General features: G+C 45.3%; 1 protein-coding gene across 2 annotated transcripts; it reads right to left on the bottom strand.

Moving 5' to 3' along the window:
• Positions 1-3,887: 3,887 nt before the first annotated feature.
• On the bottom strand, positions 3,888-15,426 carry LOC142783991 (uncharacterized). 2 transcript variants are annotated; one of them, XM_075882606.1, is made up of 5 exons: positions 15,197-15,426; positions 10,162-10,216; positions 7,918-8,006; positions 4,603-4,762; positions 3,888-4,505 (listed from the first exon to the last, which is right to left on the bottom strand). In XM_075882606.1, exons 1-5 carry the CDS (start codon positions 15,341-15,343, stop codon positions 4,243-4,245), a joined length of 714 nt encoding a protein of 237 aa, XP_075738721.1. In that variant the 5' UTR covers positions 15,344-15,426; the 3' UTR covers positions 3,888-4,242. The 2 variants fall into 2 exon arrangements, with proteins under 2 accessions (XP_075738721.1, XP_075738722.1); XM_075882607.1 differs by having other exon boundaries at positions 10,162-10,224; positions 15,197-15,328.
• Positions 15,427-19,713: the final 4,287 nt, after the last annotated feature.

Raw genomic sequence — 19,713 nt, 5'->3', positions numbered from 1 at the left:
GGAGCAAGACTGTCTCTGTGGCGCAATTGGCTAGCGCGATCGGCTGTTAACCGAAAGGTTGGAGGTTCGAGCCCACCTGGTGGTGGTGGTGCGGCGCTTTTTTTTTCTTTGCGCTGATAGCTTTGAAGATATGTTCTGATAGTGGTGAGAGTGGAGCAAGACTGTCCCCGTGGCGCAATGGGTTAGCGCGATCGGATGTTAACCGAAAGGTTGGAGGTTCGAGCCCACCCGAAGGTGGCTCGGTGCTTTTTTTCTTTGCGCTAATAGCTTTGAAGATATGTTCTGATGGTGGTGAGAGTGGAGCAGGACTGTCTCCATGGCGCAATTGGCTAGCGCGATCGGCTGATAACCGAAAGGTTGGAGTTTCGAGCCCACCCGGTGGTGGTGCGGCGCTTTTTCTTCTTTGGGCTGATAGCTCTGAAGAAATGTTCTGACGGTGGTGAGAGTGGAGCAGGACTGTCTCCGTGGCGCAATTGGCTAGCGCGGTCAACTTTTAACCGAAAGGTTGGAGGTTCGAGCCCACCCGGTGGTGGTGCGGCGCTTTTTTTTTCTTTGGGGCGATAGCTCTGAAGAAATGGTCTGACGGTGGTGAGAGTGAAGCACGACTGTCTCTGTGGCGCAATTGGCTAGCGCGATCGGCTGTTAACCGAAAGGTTGTAGGTTCGAGCCCACCCGGTGGTGGTGCGGCGCTTTTTTTCTTTAGGCTGATAGCTCTGAAGAAATGTTCTGACGGTGGTGAGAGTGGAGCAGGACTGTCCCCGTGGCGCCATTGGCTAGCGCGATCGGCTTTTAACCAAAAAGTTGGAGGTTCGAGCCCTCCCGGGTGGGGTGTGTTGCTTTTTTCTTTGCGATGATAGCTTTGAAGATATTTTCTAATGTTGGTGAGCGTGGAGCACGATTGTCTCCGTGGCGCAATTGGCTAGCGCGATCGGCCGTTAACCAAAAGGGTGGAGGTTCGAGCCCACCCGGTGGTGGTGCGGCGCTTTTTTTTTCTTTGGGCTGATAGCTTGAAAGATATGTTCTAATGGTGGTGAGAGTGGAGCAGGACTGTCTCCGTGGAGCAATTGGCCAGCGCGATCGGCTGTTAACCGAAAAGTTGGAGGTTCGAGCCCTCCCGTGAGTGGTGTGTTGCTTTTTTCTTTGTGCTGATAGCTTTGAAGATATGTTCTGATGGTGGTAAGAGTGGAGCACGACTGCCTCCGTGGCGCAATTGGCTAGTGCGATCGGCTGTTAACCGAAAGGTTGAAGGTTCGAGCCCACCCGGTGGTGGTGCGGCGCTTTTTTTTCTTTGGGCTGATAGCTTTGATGATATGTTCTGATGGTGGTGAGAGTGGAGCAAGACTGTCCCCGTGGCGCAATGGGCAAGCGCGATCGGCTGTTAACCAAAAGGTTGGAATTTCGAGCCCACCCGGTGGTGGTGCTGCGCTTTTTTTTTGCGCTGATAGTTTGAAGATATGTTCTGATGGTGGTGAGAGTGGAGCGCGATCGGCTGTTAACCGAAAGGTTGGAATTTCGAGCCCTCCCGGGAGTGGTGTGTTCCTTTTTTCTTTGCGGTAATAGCTTTGAAGATATGTTCTGATGGTGGTGAGAGTGCAGCAGGACTGTCTTCGTGGCGCAATTGGCTAGCGCGATCGGCTGTTAACCGAAAGGTTGGAGGTTCGAGCCAACCCGGTGGTGTTGCGGCGCTTTTTTTTCTTTGTGGTAATAGCTTTGAAGATATGTTCTGATGGTGGTGAGAGTGGAGCAGGACTGTCTCCATGGCGCAATTGGCTAGCGCGATCGGCTGTTAACCGAAAGGTTGGAGTTTCGAGCCCACCCGGTGGTGGTGCGGCGCTTTTTTTTTCTTTGGGGTGATAGCTCTGAAGAAATGTTTTGACGGTGGTGAGTGTGGAGCAGGACTGTCTCCGTGGCGCAATTGGCTTGCGCGATCGGCTGTTAACCGAAAGGTTGGAGGTTCGAGCCCACCCGATGATGGTGTGGCGCTTTTTTTTCTTTGTGCTGATAGCTTTGAAGATATGTTCTGATGGTGGTGAGAGTGAAGCAGGACTGTCTCCGTGGCGCAATTGGCTGTTAACCGAAAGGTTGGAAGTTCGAGCCCACCCGGTGGTGGTGCGGCGCTTTTTTTTTCTTTGGGCTGATAGCTTGAAAGATATGTTCTAATGGTGGTGAGAGTGGAGCAGGACTGTCTCCGTGGAGCAATTGGCCAGCGCGATCGGCTGTTAACCGAAAAGTTGGAGGTTCGAGCCCTCCCGGGAGTGGTGTGTTGCTTTTTTCTTTGTGCTGATAGCTTTGAAGATATGTTCTGATGGTGGTAAGAGTGGAGCACGACTGCCTCCGTGGCGCAATTGGCTAGTGCGATCGGCTGTTAACCGAAAGGTTGAAGGTTCGAGCCCACCCGGTGGTGGTGCGGCGCTTTTTTTTCTTTGGGCTGATAGCTTTGATGATATGTTCTGATGGTGGTGAGAGTGGAGCAAGACTGTCCCCGTGGCGCAATGGGCAAGCGCGATCGGCTGTTAACCAAAAGGTTGGAATTTCGAGCCCACCCGGTGGTGGTGCTGCGCTTTTTTTTTTTGCGCTGATAGTTTGAAGATATGTTCTGATGGTGGTGAGAGTGGAGCGCGATCGGCTGTTAACCGAAAGGTTGGAATTTCGAGCCCTCCCGGGAGTGGTGTGTTGCTTTTTTCTTTGCGGTAATAGCTTTGAAGATATGTTCTGATGGTGGTGAGAGTGCAGCAGGACTGTCTTCGTGGCGCAATTGGCTAGCGCGATCGGCTGTTAACCGAAAGGTTGGAGGTTCGAGCCAACCCGGTGGTGTTGCGGCGCTTTTTTTTCTTTGTGGTAATAGCTTTGAAGATATGTTCTGATGGTGGTGAGAGTGGAGCAGGACTGTCTCCATGGCGCAATTGGCTAGCGCGATCGGCTGTTAACCGAAAGGTTGGAGTTTCGAGCCCACCCGGTGGTGGTGCGGCGCTTTTTTTTCTTTGGGGTGATAGCTCTGAAGAAATGTTTTGACGGTGGTGAGTGTGGAGCAGGACTGTCTCCGTGGCGCAATTGGCTTGCGCGATCGGCTGTTAACCGAAAGGTTGGAGGTTCGAGCCCACCCGATGATGGTGTGGCGCTTTTTTTTCTTTGTGCTGATAGCTTTGAAGATATGTTCTGATGGTGGTGAGAGTGAACCAGGACTGTCTCCGTGGCGCAATTGGCTGTTAACCGAAAGGTTGGAAGTTCGAGCCCACCCGGTGGTGGCGCGGTGCTTTTTTTCTTTAGGCTGATAGCTTTGAAGATATGTTCTGATGGTGGTGAGAGTGGAGCAGGACTGTCTCCGTGGCGCAATTCGCTTGCGCAATCGGCTGTTAACCAAAAGGTTGGAGTTTCGAGCCCACCCGGTGGTGGTGCGGCGCTTTTTTTTGCGCTGATAGTTTGAAGATACCCAGGCAGATCTTGGACCAACATCGGCTAACATCGGCACCGACGTCGGGCCGACGTCGGAAGTGCAACTTCTTCCAATGTCGGGCCGACGTTCAAGCCAATGATGGACCGACGTTTTGCCGATGTTTTAGCCAGTATGCAACCAACATTGGGCCGACGAAGGCCCATCGTATTGCCGACAAAGCTGCCAATGTTCGGCCAACATTGGGCCATATTTCAGCCAATCACATGCCATTTTTACGCCGATGTTTGCTGCACGACGAATATTGGCTACGGATGTGCGACCGACATTGGACCAATCCAGGGCCACATTGCAGCCCATCAAATGCCGTTATTACACCGATGTTTCCTGCACGACGAATATTGGCTACTGATTGGCTTGCCATTATGTAACCATTATTAGTAGGGAATTTTTCTTACCGGAATATTTAAACAATAGAAGAATATTTAAACTAGAAGTGTAGTTTATTTTTTTACCAATTTATCTTTTGCAATAGCGAGTGCTTTATTTGGTACTGGTATTTGGTACAGCAGATCGAAAAAAGTCGTTAGGAAGTAAATGTTGAAAGCGTATGTCCCCCACTTGCAATCCCCACATATGTCCCCCACATGGTAATCGAGAGTATTCATAGTTTAGAGCATTTTTTTGTAACTAAAACATGGTGATGGTGCTTCCGAATCAGCATAAGCTAGCCGAACAGTGCACCACCGACAGTCTGCAGACTATTTATTCTTTGTTTTTTTTTATTTATTTGGTACAACAAAAAATGTATACATTGAAAAATATATATACACAACTAAAAAAGGCCCGCTCTAGTGCAGGTCAGGTTGCTTTGGGGGCACAGTGACAGTGGTGCTGTCAAGGCCCTGGCTGCTGTGGCTGGGCAGGAAGCCAGCTGCCGCGAGCAGCCGATAATCTGCACTCTGAGAGTGGGGATCATCGGGCTGCTCCACAACAAATTCTTCTCTGAAGCGCCGCTTCCTGCCCCCACAGCGATCACCAGACCCTGGCAGCCACCTCTTAATAAAGTTGAGGGCCTCCGCCTGGTCGCACCCAGCTTTTTGGCAGATGACATCTGCATACAAGAACAGAAATACCATAGTACACATGAAGCACTGCTGTACAGAGAATACACAAGGGTACACACACATAAAACAATGAACAAGTCTAACCTGTCACTAATCTACAGAGCCTCAGGTTCACAAAGGCCCTTTTCCCTTTTCTGCCATGAAGGCTGTACAGCACTTGCACGTCATGTGCCAATACAGCCTTCATGGCATTCACACCAATTTTTCGGAGGCCACGTCCCCCAATCTGCAGGAGGTGCTTGCGCTGTAAAAAAATGCAAGAAGCATAGATGGGGTAAACGCTACAGCACATCGAAATGTTTTCATGATAAAATTCTGCAAGAAGAGGACACTGAAAACAACAACTTGAATTTTTGGGCATCACATTTCATTGTTTTTTTACGCTAACTTCAACTCACTTGACCTAAAATGGTTTCCACATCAGCCCTCTCACACTCAGTGTGAGAACCTTTCAAAGTCCTTCTCTGAATGCAGTTTCGCGGTTATGAAATCAAATACAACACTGTTATAACCCTTAATAAATATTGATTCTAGCTATGAAATAGTATAATTACTTTGTACCACGTTTCTTCGAGGTTACAATGTCTTTGCCTGAATGTTGACCAGGAGTAGCTTCTACAGGTGAAAAACGATAAAATATGTGGAATTCAAAAAGAAGCTTGGACATGTTTTTAATCAATGCATTGTAAGCAGAGCACAACAAGATAAATGAACATGATCAAGGCGTACTAAGAGGCAACCTTAGAGCGACCAAATCTTGGTCATAGATGAAACTGATAGAAAAATAAAGGTCGCACTAGATGGTCGCACCATTTGCTGTTTATCTTTTTCTGTGATAGCCAACAAAGAGGCATGTCGCTATAGAAATCTCATCACAATAAACAAAGGTGCATTTTTCTTCACACTGCGAAATTGGGTGCATGTTAGATTTTTAAAAAGGTAAGAAATCGGCTAACACAAGGCAGGGTGAACTGTAGCTCAAAGTAGAGAGAGCCGCAGCGGACACGAAATAGGGTGATAAATGAACAAAATTACTGAATGTCTGTTTTAAGCAGGCTATTGCTAGTCACTGCCCATCAAACACACGATGCCGCCTACATCGTCTGCTAGCTTAGGACAGTTCACTCGGACTTCACAGACTATAGTAAATACAGTCGAATCTCATTTATTCCAACACACTTAATTCGAACTGACGCTGTGGTCCTATCAAAGCTATACCGCGCTCCGAAAATGCTCTCAGCACCCCGCCCAATCCTGCGGTGGCACTTCAGACACCTCATCGCTGTGCTTGAAGAAGAAAATGAAGAAAAGGAAAGAAAAGACTGCGGTGGAATGTTTGCCAAATGCCAATCTGCGACACCTGTGCCCCGCTTTGGCTGTTTCTGTCCCTGCCATGTAGAGACCCTTCTCCTCTTAACACTGCGCATGAAGAGAAAGAGGGGAAAAAAAGCTGTCGCAGAGAGTTGGCTCTCTCATGCCGATCTGCAACGCGCCGGTGTCACGCTCCCCTGTTTTTCGTTCCTGCTATGTAGAGACTCTTCTCCTTTCAACACCGCGCATGAAGAGAGAGAGAAAAAAAAAAGCTGCCGCGGAGTGTTTCTCTCTCGAATGCCGATCTGCTTTTCTCCAGGTGGAGACACTCCTCCATTCTCATCATGTGTGCTGGCCACGCTCCGGCTGCAGCGCAGATGGTAACAGTGGAAACACAGTTGTCTTCGAAGAGTGTCAGCACTGGACATTGCCGCGCTCAACTTCTTTTGCCAGGAGAATACTGAAGCCGAAGTACAAAAGCTTTGCAAACTGCACGCAAAACTTGTTGACTCGTTGCAAGGCCAACGTGTACAGACATGTATTGACTACTTTAATTAATCACGGATGTCCTGTAATTTGTGAATAAACCTTCTCCATGCACATGCATCACTGCATGGTGAACCCTCCGCTCGTTTACCGTATTTACTCTATTCTACCGCGCCCTTGATTGTAACGTGCGCCCGGTTTCCACGACAAAAAAAAAAAAAAAAACTAAGACATCGGTTGCAACGCGCACCCCCTTTTTTCTCGTTGGCCCGCTTGATCACACCACTCGCGAAAACGACTCTTTTTGAGAGCGTCTTCCGTTTAAATATGAAGTACGGGGGAAGCTTATGCCTATCTGACGTGCAACAAAGCATTGCTGTCACTCTAGTTTTACCGTGGCCCGATGTCAGTACACAAACTTGCTTCGCCCCCTTCTCCTAGACGGTTGTGGTGCCAGGCATGTCGAAGTAAAGAGGCGTGTGATCGGCATTCCCGATTTGCCCAAGCAGGTAGCCGTTGTTGTGCCGCAAGTTTAGGAGGAACCTCTGAAGACTCTGAAGCTTTTCTTCGTACTCCTACGGCAACTTCCGGCATATGCCCGTTCGCCTTCGGTGGGAAAAGCCTTTTCTCTTCATAAAGTTCGTTAGCCAGCACCTGCTCGCTTTAAAATGGCTCTGCATTAGCCCTTTTTCTAAGGCTAACTGCATAGCCTGCACTTGGAGCAGTTCTGTCGTCACGGGCCGCTGTGCCGCTCACTGCTTAATCACATACTCGCCGAGCAGCTTTTCAATTTCTGGAAACCGACCCTGCTGTGGTCCACTGAAGCCTTTGCGTGAATCTTTGCTGTCGACAATATTCTGCTTTTGTTTCCGCCAGTCCCGCACGCACGTTTCGGGAACTCCGAATGACCGCGATGCGGCCCGATTTCTGTCCGTTCCGGCACACGCGACGACTTTTCTTTTAGAAGCAGCATTGTGGTGCACTCGTCGAGTTTTTGGAGTCGGCCCTACCATGCCGTCGATGCTAATGTGCTACAAGATGACGACGAACTCCTCAGCACACGTATGAAGTGCTGCGCATGGGAAACACATAGGCATAAATGACCGACGCGCCATGCCGACGCACGTAGGGGGCGGCCATTTTGTAAGTGGCGATGGCAATAGAATGACCATATTCATTTTTTTTTTCGTACTCGATTCTAACGCACATGCGATTTATGAACTCTCTTAACCGGAAAAAAGGTGCGTGTTAGATTCAAGTAATTACGGTAACTTTCATTATTTTGAACTTCTTTTAATTTGAACAAATTTTCTGGCCTCTTTGAGTACGAATTATTCATATTCGACTGTAGTACAGTGGCTCATGAGATAACCTGACTAGTTTGTTTCCCGAAACACAGTATCTTAAAGCAGTATTAAATTTCTGCATGTTACATAGGCATATTAAAAATCAAGAAATATACACCAAAGCCGCAGCCACAGCTTTACTCTGCACAGCTGCCTCTGCTGCCTCCACTTCTCCAATTGTACCAGCAGGCAGCCGCGGAAGGTCAGAGGGGCGCTGTGCTGGCTGGGCGTGCCGAGGCACGGACAAGAGCCGTACCTTGTGCTTCAGCTGTCGCACCTCCTGCAGAACCTCTCTTTGTTGCTGCCGGATGCCAAGTTGGATCCGCAGGATCAATAGCAATAGAGCTGAAACATACAAGAGTACATACCATATTTACTCGCACAATTTGCATCCTCACATAATTTGCTCACCAGTATAATTAGCCAGCCTGCTTTACTACAAGAAACTTTTTGCTCGCATACTTTGCCCTCCCCAACCAGCCCGAGCCACCTTGCCAGCACACACACAGACATATTTGACTTCATGATGCTCTGGTCAGGCACATCTCTTGTCGAGCAGGCGAGTGCAGTCTTACACAAAATGGACTGAGTGCAAGGTCCCTTCTTCCATGAACTTTTATGCTTTCCCTAGAATATTGAACTTGAAAACTGAAACCTGTTTATGTGTAGTCCGAAATGCCTAAAGGTTTGCGTCCTATCTTCCCACCTTTTCCACGGCAAGAATGTATTCCCGAGACACAGCACAGATGTTGAACGCGTGCAAGGACCTGTCACATCAACAAGATGAGGCAGGTTTTCGCACTCATTTTTTTTTTCCCCCGTTTCGCCATCTGGCCATTGCGTTTTTACCGTTCCTTGTGATAGGCTACAATAATTATATATGAGGCAGATTGCTGTTATAAAGCTTACCGAAGAAAACTGAAACCGTGCTACCGCTAAGCACATCAGCGTGGAGTTCTTCGACATGCAATATTCAGTATGGGAGCCAGCAGAAGAGTGAGTTGAATAAGACTTAGCATAGAAGCTTGGGTGTGTTGGTTAGATATCGGAGGGAACACAACGCAATAGAAGACTGGGACAAGGAATGGACACACACACACATGAAGGGCGACACACACAGCACTGTGTTGGCATCGTGCTTCCTTGTCTGCATCTTACTTTACGTTGGGTTCCCGACAATTATTGGAGAGTACTTATGTTCTCTGGTATAACCCTGTCGTGGGAACTGGTTTTTGTGAGCACTGTTCGGAAGAACTTCAAGAAAATGGGGGCATTTGAACAGGCTTAGCAAACAAATGACAATCCGCTTTGAGACAGCTGTGACAGCGCCTGCAACATATATTCCCAGTTGAGCTTTTAGGCCAGCGATTCCTACTAGCTTCGCACATGATCGGATTGACAAAAAAAGTACACATAATACGCGAGTATATACCGCATTTGACTCTGTAGCTTTGATGAACCAGGCAGATACACAAATTTATCCAAAACTCCATTGATTCTGTTGCAAAATTATTCAACAAACAAATTGCGATGTTATCCATGTTACTATACGATTGTGGCACTTTACCATTGCAGCTTTCCAGGAGGCACACATAGTGCAGCGTTAGTTCACCACTCGCAGTTAATTGTATGCAGTAGGTTGCTCACAGCAACTGACTGCATGCAATGGTGAACATCTTGCATGCTTGCACCGCTGTTTCAGCATGCTGGCTGCTTCCCATACGGCTATCAATTGATGTTCACAAAATTGGGAAGATGAAAAAAGACTACACAGTGCCCTCTGGCCACCCTATACTCCAAACCTCCAGCCAACAAACAAACAAAAGAAACAGAAGTATGCAAATGAATATTATTCCTAATGCAGCTGGAATGGAGTGTAGTTTTTACCAATTCTGTGTGTTAAGTCAATATGGAGTGAGTTAACTCCATAAAGTAGCTTTTCTCATAACAGTGTTCACTCTATTGTAACACAAGGAGTGACTTCATAGCATCTAGAAGGAAAAATAGAATCTTCAGTATTTGATAGAAATGTGAGGCTCTACCTTAAAACAACAATAATCTGGAAAAAGAACTCATTACATTCGAAAAAAAAAAAGGTAGCACAGTTGATCCCCTTTACAAGAGACACTGATGTAACAGACAAACGGGGATAAGAGGCACCAGTGTGCAGGCTGACATTTGGCCCATCATGCATCAGGCACTCCGTAGATGCGCCTGTGCAGCCGGGAGCCCTGCAGTCAAGCATGCTGAGCAAGACTGTTGACCACTGTACAATGACACATTGCCACAAAATTTCAAAACTTCATTTCACAGACTTCTGCAAAAGCTTCTTACACTCTTGCATAATTTTTGCACAAGCTTCTCTCATTCTTGCGTGATTTTCATCAGAACATATAAGTGTTGGAAGTTGTATGTCCCCAAAAACTTGCACAATACAAATAGCATACATTAAAGCCTATCACTTAATACGTGCATAGGGTAACAATGAAAGGAAACTCACGCATGGTTTGCTCCGAGCCTTCCCCGTGCGGTGCCTCCTTGAGCATTGGAGAGCACTGTACAGCTAGAGCAAAGTAGCATCAATCCAGTGTTAATGGCAGGCTAACAAGACAACAAAACTAACCCCCATATTCATAAACGCTCCCCGACTCGACTTTCACCCTTCACTTGACAGAGTTGAGCACTGTGCCGCTACTCGTTTGAAAGCGACGCTGCGCTACTCGAGAATCACAGCAGATTATTGCTGACATGCAGCAATTTTCTCTGCTTAAAGACGGCGCTCCCATCAGCCATCTCAAGTGAAGGTGAAGCGTTGAGTGGAGGGACGTTCTAGAATACGGGGGTAAGATTGGTTGCAAGAACACTACAATAGACACACTTAATTTTTACACTTCATCTATATTGTACAGCTACACACATTCTGCGTCCTTATAATGCAACATATACATACAGGCTTATAAGGTAAACACTGTAGGCTGCTCAAATAACACCTACACCAAAAAATTACCCAAAAGTGGCCATGCGCAAAGCACTTTTATTTGAAACTCACAAAACTTTTGCGGTGATGGAGAATAAATAAGACAGGTTACGCTTGGAGGCACATGGGACCTTCGCAGCTTTCATAAAGTACAAAAAACAATATGTGTGTGTGTATGTACACATGAAGCTTCAGCCTTTACATACGGTTTCTTGAAAGAATCGACTATGAATTTTATAGCACCTGTGTCCTTCAGCGCAATTGAAAGCCTGCTGATCAGTGTGTGCAATTGTGGAATAGTTACATGGAAAATGGCGTGAAACACCTAAAATCAAATTTTTCTAGCTAGGAAGTATGCAGCTGTGTATACACAACACATGCTGCAAACAGTGGGAGGTGACCACAAGAGTGATTTGAGTGCAAGCGGCAGTATTCCGCATTCATGCACCCCGCCATTTTCAACTGTTGCCCAAAAGCAGCACCACTTCAGCGTGCTACTTTTTTTTTACATCATAAACAGCACGGAATACAGCGAGGATGAAAACAACATATGCAAATAAATTTTGAGCACTATTTATGGTGCGCATGATTGATTGATTGATATGTGGTGTTTAACGTCCCAAAACCACTATATGATTATGATAGACGCCGTAGTGGAGGGCTCCGGAAATTTAGACCACCTGGGGTTCTTTAACGTGCACCTAAATCTGAGCACACGGGCCTACAACATTCCCGCCTCCATCGGAAATGCAGCCGCCGCAGCCGGGATTCGAGCCCGCGCCCTGCGGGTCAGCAGCCGAGTACCTTAGCCACTAGACCACCGCGGCGGGGATGGTGCGCATGAAAAAAAAAAAATAATAGGCCCTTGTACAACGACGAATTCATAATTTGCCTTCACGGACCTTCTGTTAGGCTGCACCACATACAAATTTTTTGTGGCTTTCAAAAGAGATTTGAAAAAAAAAATAATAACCGTGTTTACTCTCGTCATGAGCGCACTCACTAAGTCACCCTCATTTCAGTCGCCAAAATTTTGAATTTTTTTTTCTTCCACATATTAAACACACACCTTACGTTCATCCGCTGAAGTCCCACGGGCTCCCCCCACCCCCTTGTCGCCTTCGCTCGCTGCCACGTGCCATTTTATTTTTGTTTCTATTTGTTCAAGAAACGTCCCCTGTCTTTTTTAATTATCTCTTGTAACATATGTGGCATTATCTTGTTCCCGAGGTGCCACAGGTGCTCTGCTATGTAGATGCACCATTAAACTAGTATTTTTGATCAACTGTGCATTTCTGATGTTTACCTTGCAAGTACGTAAAACTGGCATGCTTCTCGATCTACGATACACATGTGGCTTGTCTCACTTTGAAGGAAAACTTAGCATACAATGGTGTAAATGCTTAGAATTTGAAATATTGAGGCAGCAGCACACCGGAGATGATCATATGGTAAAGAAACAAGTGCTGCCTTATTACTGGCAAGTTGTCACTTATATGTACAAATAAATTTCGCGAGCTAAAAAATGTACAAAAGCACAGCGAGGCTATGATGTGGTTCAACCTGTGGATTCGCTTCATTTATCACGCCATATGATGAAGCTTCCTGTGGTAAAACTGCTCAGATAAGAAAAAAAGTTTGCTGTCCAATACAGAAACTATACAAAGTGTGCACGTGCATCTCGCAGCGCCTTTTCATCACTTCCGAAATGCGCCACCAACATGCCCGGGCACCAACCGAATCTATCGCCTACAACTGCCATGTTGTCTCCTCATGCTTGCACCCGTTTAGTTTTGCCTCACGATGCAAGTTTGAGAAATTATGAGCTGCTAGTGAGGCAAGTTGATTTAGTAGTCCACGCAGAGGGAGCAGAGCTTAGGGTGTTTCTTCGCTGAAAGTTATAACCTGAAATTGAGAACACACATTCCGATTTTCCTAAAAGTACCAGCGTATTTGGCTGGTGCAGATTAACAAAAGCTACTTGAAGAAACTTTGCAATATTTGCATCTTCAGGTGCAACTTCATTATGGGTAAGTGCCATAGCCAAGTATTTACCTGCAAACAGATATAGCTTACCAAGATACTGTACATACAAACTTGTCCGCAGTTAAAATCATGATGGCGAGGAAGGCGTTTAAAATCGTGACGGCGATCGCGGAGATTTGGTATTGCATTGAAACAAACTATAAAGAATGGGAAACAATATTAGTTCACTTTGAAGCATAGCCGATCGGTTCAAGTTGGGTGTCAGGATTTTTTTTAATTAGTCAATTAATTCTATACACGGTCTCTATCATGTTCAGTGACTCCACTGTACATTAGCGTACAACAAAAGCAAAATACAAAGTGAAAAGTGTGTTAAAGCATACGCGAAAAATAAAGTGATGACTGGCGTTACCGCGGCACACACCACGCAAAGTCTCTATCTGCCTTGTATAATATTTTCCTCGACTATTTTCACAAATTGCAATCAAAGAGGCTCAAGCTCAACATCAGCACTGTTTAAAACACTTGGGGGGGGGAAGGGGGGGGGGGCATTGCTACTTTGGTGGCGTAGGCCGTGACAATATATTCATAATATTATATCTCTTGTAAACTTGCCTAGCTCTGCACGACTAGTTTTCGATGGGAGCAGCTGCGCTTCGCACATCCACTCTTGAAATTGCGGCTCGAGAGATTTTGAGCTTTCACTTGTTTTTGGGCCAGGCAATTTGTAGTGAAAGCAAGATAATAGGCCCTCATAGGTTGTGGCGGGCAGCCGGTGTACGCCGTGGCTGGTATATGTGTCGCACATCTTGATTATCTGGTCTTGTATCGAGTGAACGAGCGAGGCCTTCCTAATCCAATGAGCTCGTTAAAGTAAGACAACAAAAAACCACAATGCTTCCACATCGTTCACAGCAACAGATGACGAGCCCCCAACAAACCACACTGCAGCACGTGAACTGCCGTAGGTACCCAGGGAGTTACCCGGGCATGGCGGGAGAGGGCCACAATGGCAGAAGTGACATCACAAGAACACTATGTATAAAGGGGACATTTAAAGACTTTTTTCCTATTTTTAAACTTCGTTCACTGTTCTGTCACAATTTATAGCTCAGAATAGTTGTATTTTGAAAAGGGCACTAATTCATAAGCCCAATGGTTCAAGGATGGGTGCATTTAGGGGGCCCATTCTACGTTTTACTTATGCCCTTCAAGAACTTGCTTACAGGGCCAAAGTCCTGTTTCAGAAAGAACACGCTAGTGCGTGGCAAGCAGTCCGTCAAGCATTAGTGCTGGTGAGATTTGGAAATGCAGCGCATGAGCATCCTCATCTGCTACTTCTCTGCTCATGCTCTCGGGGCTTACTTGCGAGGCACGGTCCTTCGCACTTCTCATTTTCACACTGTAAATCAACTGATACCAACTCTGCCTTCCATTATTTAATAAACCAATATTTCATGGTCACGAGGACGAGCTTAAAATGTTTGCTACATCAGACCTGAACAGCATTTTGAGTCATCGAAACTTGCTAGTTGCAGCGAGCATTATGCAAAAAATATGATGTGCTTTACGGTGACAACTTGCAAAACACTGCAGCAACGATTAAAATCATGCATTTTTTGTGCTCACAGGAAATCCCTGAAGCAGGAGGCACTGGGCTAGATAAATTGCGCAGCTAAAATACGGATGCGCTTTCCAATGCTGTCATGCGTACAGGCGAAGAAATGGCAGACAAAACTGGGCGCACCCTGATTCTATGCGCATGCGTCCCATTCACAAGCCTCGCTGCCAGTTAGCACCACATGGCTAACTGTCCATGAGCTCGCTTGTTTCCTGTAACAGTGGACCATACGGTACACCTATTTAAAAACAAGGATAGAATGTATATAATGCAGCATCTGATGAAGCCATGACGATGTGTTGCTGCTGAAATCTGGAACTCTAGTTAGTACCCTTATTGTTAACCAGCCGGCCGACTAGCAAAAAGATTTGCGACTGAAATCATGGCATCTACACCTGCCCTTAAAGGGACACTGAACAAAGTTTTTGCCACCGAGATTTTCAGCCAAAGCAAAAGATTGGGCCATGAAATTCATAGACAATAATAATTTCAAGCAGAAACTACGAAAACATACTGAATTTGATTAGCCTTTTACAAAATGCCGCGTCTAGCTCTTAGACACGGCGTTTTCTAAAAGGTCGCGACATTTATTTTTCAAGTTTTTTTTTTTATTCAAGACAAATCTACGGTGCATTGTTCACAGAAAACAAAATTGCCTCGGTAAGATTTCTTTGCGAGCAGCTTACTAATTCTAAGGCAGGCGCGTTGATTCGCACACTGAAGGATGCGAGTGATCGATCTTGCCTGCTAGTGGCTAGGCGACAAAGGCTGTACCTCATGTCCTGGTGTAGCTAAGTGACGCAAATGGAGCAGAAAATGTGCATTATCATTTATTTCACCTAAATATCACACGTATGTGACTTATTGCCGGTGACAGGTGATCAGGATGAAGTCGACAAGTTGCAAATCTGAACAAGAATTCACTCGAATGAAAAACCAACCTATACTCACGTGCACGGTGAAGTCGAACACGTCGTCCGTCAATGTTGTCACTGATGCGCGAAGGAAAAGAGAAGAGGACAAGCGACGGGGTCGTCTCTTCCTATAAAGTCGGCGGAACTGCCAGAACGGCCAACACAAAAGGCATCGGGTTGACATTCCTCCATCTGGGCATCAGTCGCTCCACCCGGGCATGCAGCTGCTACTGGTTCTACTACTATCCTCTTCCCGACATTGCAGTGTTGCTGCTATACTCGCGAACCTTTTTAAATTAAAGCACGTAATCATGTATTATCGTGCGCCATACTAAACTTAAAAACAGTGCGCCGGTACATGAGATCACGAAGCGTGGTCCACGCCATCACAAGAGCAATTAGAGAAATGATACAAAGAAAACAAAAATGTATGAAATATTTTGTCTCAATACGATCCGCAATCCAGTTTCCTGCAGCGGCTTTTGGCTCTGTATGAACGGCCAAGCCAGTGCCAAGCCAAGCTTGCGTCCCTGATCAGCTGTTTGTTTCCATCGAGAATTCAACAGTGAACTGGCAATTTGTTTAGGTGATATTGCTAAAGGGCTTGAAATTGAATATTTCTCTACGTACTACTGCTGTACTTTTCCTCTCTGTTTCCTGATCACAGTGATGAGATTGAGGAGGTTACAATTTAGAAAACAGCAAGTGCAGCTCAAGCATTGCTAGTATCGCTGTTTCGGTAATAAAATGTTGCAAAGATTTTGCCCCGCGACCTGCTTGCCGTGTTCGAGCACCCAGTAGAAATTTACGGTGCCGCGTTTGAAAGAGTTGAATAAAATTGCAATATTACGAAAGAAAGGCTCTGAAGCAACATCGCATTCTATCAGGCCTACACCTCCCACACCTAGACGAGTAAAACTCGTCGATATTATCTTGCAAAGCTGTGTATAATAATTAAAACACATTCTTTAGCCCACGATGAATTGTTATCTCGTGTGGCTTCTCCATTTGGTACTGTCATGTTAACTTACAAAGGCAACTTTCCATATTTAGTCTCTTTAGATGTTGCAAAAGCTTGACACGTGGTGTGTATGCCATACTGATAATTCTCCTCGTAATCTGGGTCCGCCTCTTTAAACAGCGTCGAACTTTATTGTTCGCAATTGTGTTTGTTTTATACTGTAAGCGAGCTGTGTGATTTCATCAATATTCACGAGTGTTCCCCGACTATACAAACACGCGCGTCTTATTTGGTGCGGTGCACGTTTGTATGTAGCTAAAAATGTCATTTCGTCAGCGTGTGTCTGCATACACTTGCATGCCCTGCAGTACGTGTACATAATTAATGCAGTAAGGACTGCAATGCATAGCCTTGCATGGGACATATATTCCATGCACCCTCAGAGAAATGTTGTTTGTTATGAGCCTACTGTTTATCATTACTTTTTTTTTTTTCGTTAAAGTTTCATCTCCATATAAAGCAGCTGTATACAGGCACGAGCTTCAGCAGCTTCCTCGTTGTTCCATTTTAAATAAAAACACCAAGCCTACCCGAATCAATGATCTGTTTGCTATCATTACTGTTATGTGCTCTACGATGTACACAAGGACAGTAGTATACAAAAAATAGGGAGGGAATTGAATGCCCTGCCTGCATGGCTGCGCCGTTTCACAAGATCAGGCGCTGCACTGTGAAGCTTCCTACCGGCCTGTAGAAATTCAAGGGAGCGTACAATAGCGTGGTTCAAGAGGACTTGTGGTGAATACTAGACACACTGGGTGTAAAAGATGGAGTCACTAATCGTTTAAAGGAAATCTATAAAACTAACAAGGTAGTTAAAAAGTGGGAAAAACAGGTATCCAAGCCCACAGTGGTGAAACGTGGACTTAGGCAGGCGTGCCCACTGTCACCCTTCTTATTCATGATGTACCTACAAGGATTAGAGGCCAAATTAGAGGCAAGGGGACTTGGCTTCAACCTCTTTTTAGTCAAACAAGGAAAACTCATTGATCAGGCACTATCAGCTTTAATCTACGCAGATTATATAGTGCTAATGGCCGACAACAAGGAAGATTTCCAGAGGTTGATGGACATCTGCGGTAATGAGAAAGATAGGTTAGATTTTAGATTCAGTTAGGAAAAATCAGTAGTCATGATTTTTAATGATAACAAAGGTAGTGAGCTTAGAATACAGGAAGTCACGCTAGAGATAACAGATAAACACAAATAACTGGGCGTATGGATAAGCAATGGGACCGAGTATCTGAGGGAACACGAAATATGCATGACGACTAAAGATAACAGGAATGCAGCAGTGATGAAAAATAGGGCACTGTGGAATTACAATAGGTATAATGTTGTGAGAGGAATATGGAAAGGGGTCATGGTTCCTGGGCTGACGTTCGGCAACGCGGTCTTGTGCACGAGGTCAGAAGTTCAAGCAAGATTAGAAATTAGGCAACGTGAAATATGTAGGCTAGCTTTAGGAGCTCACGGGAATACACCAAATTAGGGAGTACAAGGTGATATGAGATGGACATCATTTGAGCGCATGGAAGCCAGCAGCAAGATAAAATTTGAGAAGCGATTGAGAGAAATGGGGGAGGAGCGTTGGGCTATGAAGGTTTTCAGCTACTTGTACATGAAGAATGTCAATACACAATGGAGGAAGCGAACCAGGAAATTGACTGGTAAATACTTAGAAAACAGCAGGTGGCCAAACCAGAAAGAACTATCGGTTAAAAAGGAACTGCAGGAAACGGAGACTGACATGTGGAGAATTGGCATGATTAAGAAGTCCGCACTAGAGATCTATCGAACTTTTAAGCAGGAAATTGCCAAAGAAAGAATCTATGATAATACTAAGGGTAGTTCTCTACTGTTTGAGGCCAGGACGGGAGTATTGCGAACCAAGACATATCGGGCCAAATATGAAGAGGTAGACACAATATGCAGTGCGTGCGAAGAGAAAGAAAAAACTGCCGAACACTTGACAATGCTCTGTAAAGGGCTTCACCTTATTTATTTTTATTTATTTATTTATTTGGACAATACTGCGAACCTTGAAAGGTCCAAGCAGGAGAGGGATGTACATATCCAGCAGACATGCGTATGGATGCAAGATCGACACATGAATGTGAGGGTACATAATCAACAGGTAAGTATACAGTCATTATACATTGGATGACAGCAAGGGTGAACACTCTGGCAAAACATTCCAATCGGAAACAGTTCTGGGAAAAAATGAATATTTGTATTGGTCTGTACGGGCAAAGAACGGTGTAATACTTCGGCTATGTTTGTGACGAGACGCTCGACTAGGGTTATTAGCTATGTAATCTTGCGACTGGATTCCCAATTTATTAAAATATAGCTGGTGTAGAAAGTTTAGGCGGGCACTTTTACGTCGGTTGGCCAATGGCTCTAGGTGTGCGAGCTCCAACATAGCTGAAGGGGAGTCGCGACGTCTAAAACGTTTATAAATAAAGCGAGCTGCCAATCTCTGAATTTTTTCAAGCTTTTCTTTATTAGTGATAGTATGGGGATCCCATACAATGCTTCCGTATTCTAGGGTGGGTCTTACAATGGATTTGTATGCAATGAGTCTAAGCGATGAGGGGGCATCACCTAATTTATGCTTCAGAAATCCTAACTTTTTTCTCGCGGAGGAACATATGTTATTTATATGTGTTGACCAGTTAAGTCTGGACGTCAAGGTTAACCCCAGGTACTTATGTTCCTCCACTTGTTTAATCTGATAATTGCCAAGACTATACATGAAGTGAGATTTATTCTTATTGGAGATGCACATGTAAACTGTCTTGTCGAGATTTATAATCATATCCCATTTATTGCACCATTCCGTTATTGCATGCAAAGCACGGTTAAGAACGTGCTGGTCAGTGACAGACACTATGTGGCTAAAGATGATGCAATCGTCTGCAAACAGCTTAAGGCGTAGAGGGGGCTTCACAATTTGGCCAAGATCATTAATATAAATGTTAAATAGAACCGGTGCCAAGACCGAACCCTGTGGGACGCCAGAAAAAACATCAAGAAAACGAGAACAGGCACCGTCAATTTCAACATACTGTTTGCGGCCAGTTAGGTATGAAATGACCCAATTGACGACTTGTGATGGAATGCCTAAGTTTTTCATTTTTGTTATTAGTTTCGAGTGTGGAACTCTATCGAACGCTTTTGAGAAGTCTATTAGAACTGCGTAAATCTGTCCGCCCTCGTCAAGTACCTGTGCCATCTCATGAACGGTAACTACTAATTGAGTTGCAGTTGAAAAACCTCTTCGAAAACCGTGCTGTACGTTAGTAAGAAGATTATTGTTGTCAAGAAAATCATTTAGGTGTTTAGCAATTACGTGTTCGAGAACTTTACAAACTGTGCAAGTGAGAGATATGGGTCGGTAATTACAATAATCGGTGACAGAGCCTTTTTTAAAAATTGGTTTCACTCGGGCAAACAACCATTCAAGTGGGAGGCAAGAAGTTTCAAGAGACTTAGAATACAACTGTACCAAGAATCTAGCTAGGAGCTCT

This window comes from Rhipicephalus microplus, unplaced genomic scaffold (genome assembly GCF_043290135.1).
Source record: "Rhipicephalus microplus isolate Deutch F79 unplaced genomic scaffold, USDA_Rmic scaffold_13, whole genome shotgun sequence".
Lineage (NCBI taxonomy): Eukaryota > Metazoa > Arthropoda > Arachnida > Ixodida > Ixodidae > Rhipicephalus > Rhipicephalus microplus.
This window is presented reverse-complemented; position numbering and strand designations above follow the sequence as displayed.

Excerpts from the sequence above, each read along its gene's own strand:
- LOC142783991 (XM_075882606.1), bottom strand. The coding sequence starts at position 15,343 with ATGTCAACCCGATGCCTTTTGTGTTGGCCGTTCTGGCAGTTCCGCCGA. Across the intron at positions 10,217-15,196 it reads TGTTCGACTTCACCGTGCAC|TGCTCTCCAATGCTCAAGGA; the intron begins GTGAGTATAGGT and ends CTAGCTGTACAG. Across the intron at positions 8,007-10,161 it reads AGGCTCGGAGCAAACCATGC|CTCTATTGCTATTGATCCTG; the intron begins GTGAGTTTCCTT and ends TGTATGTTTCAG.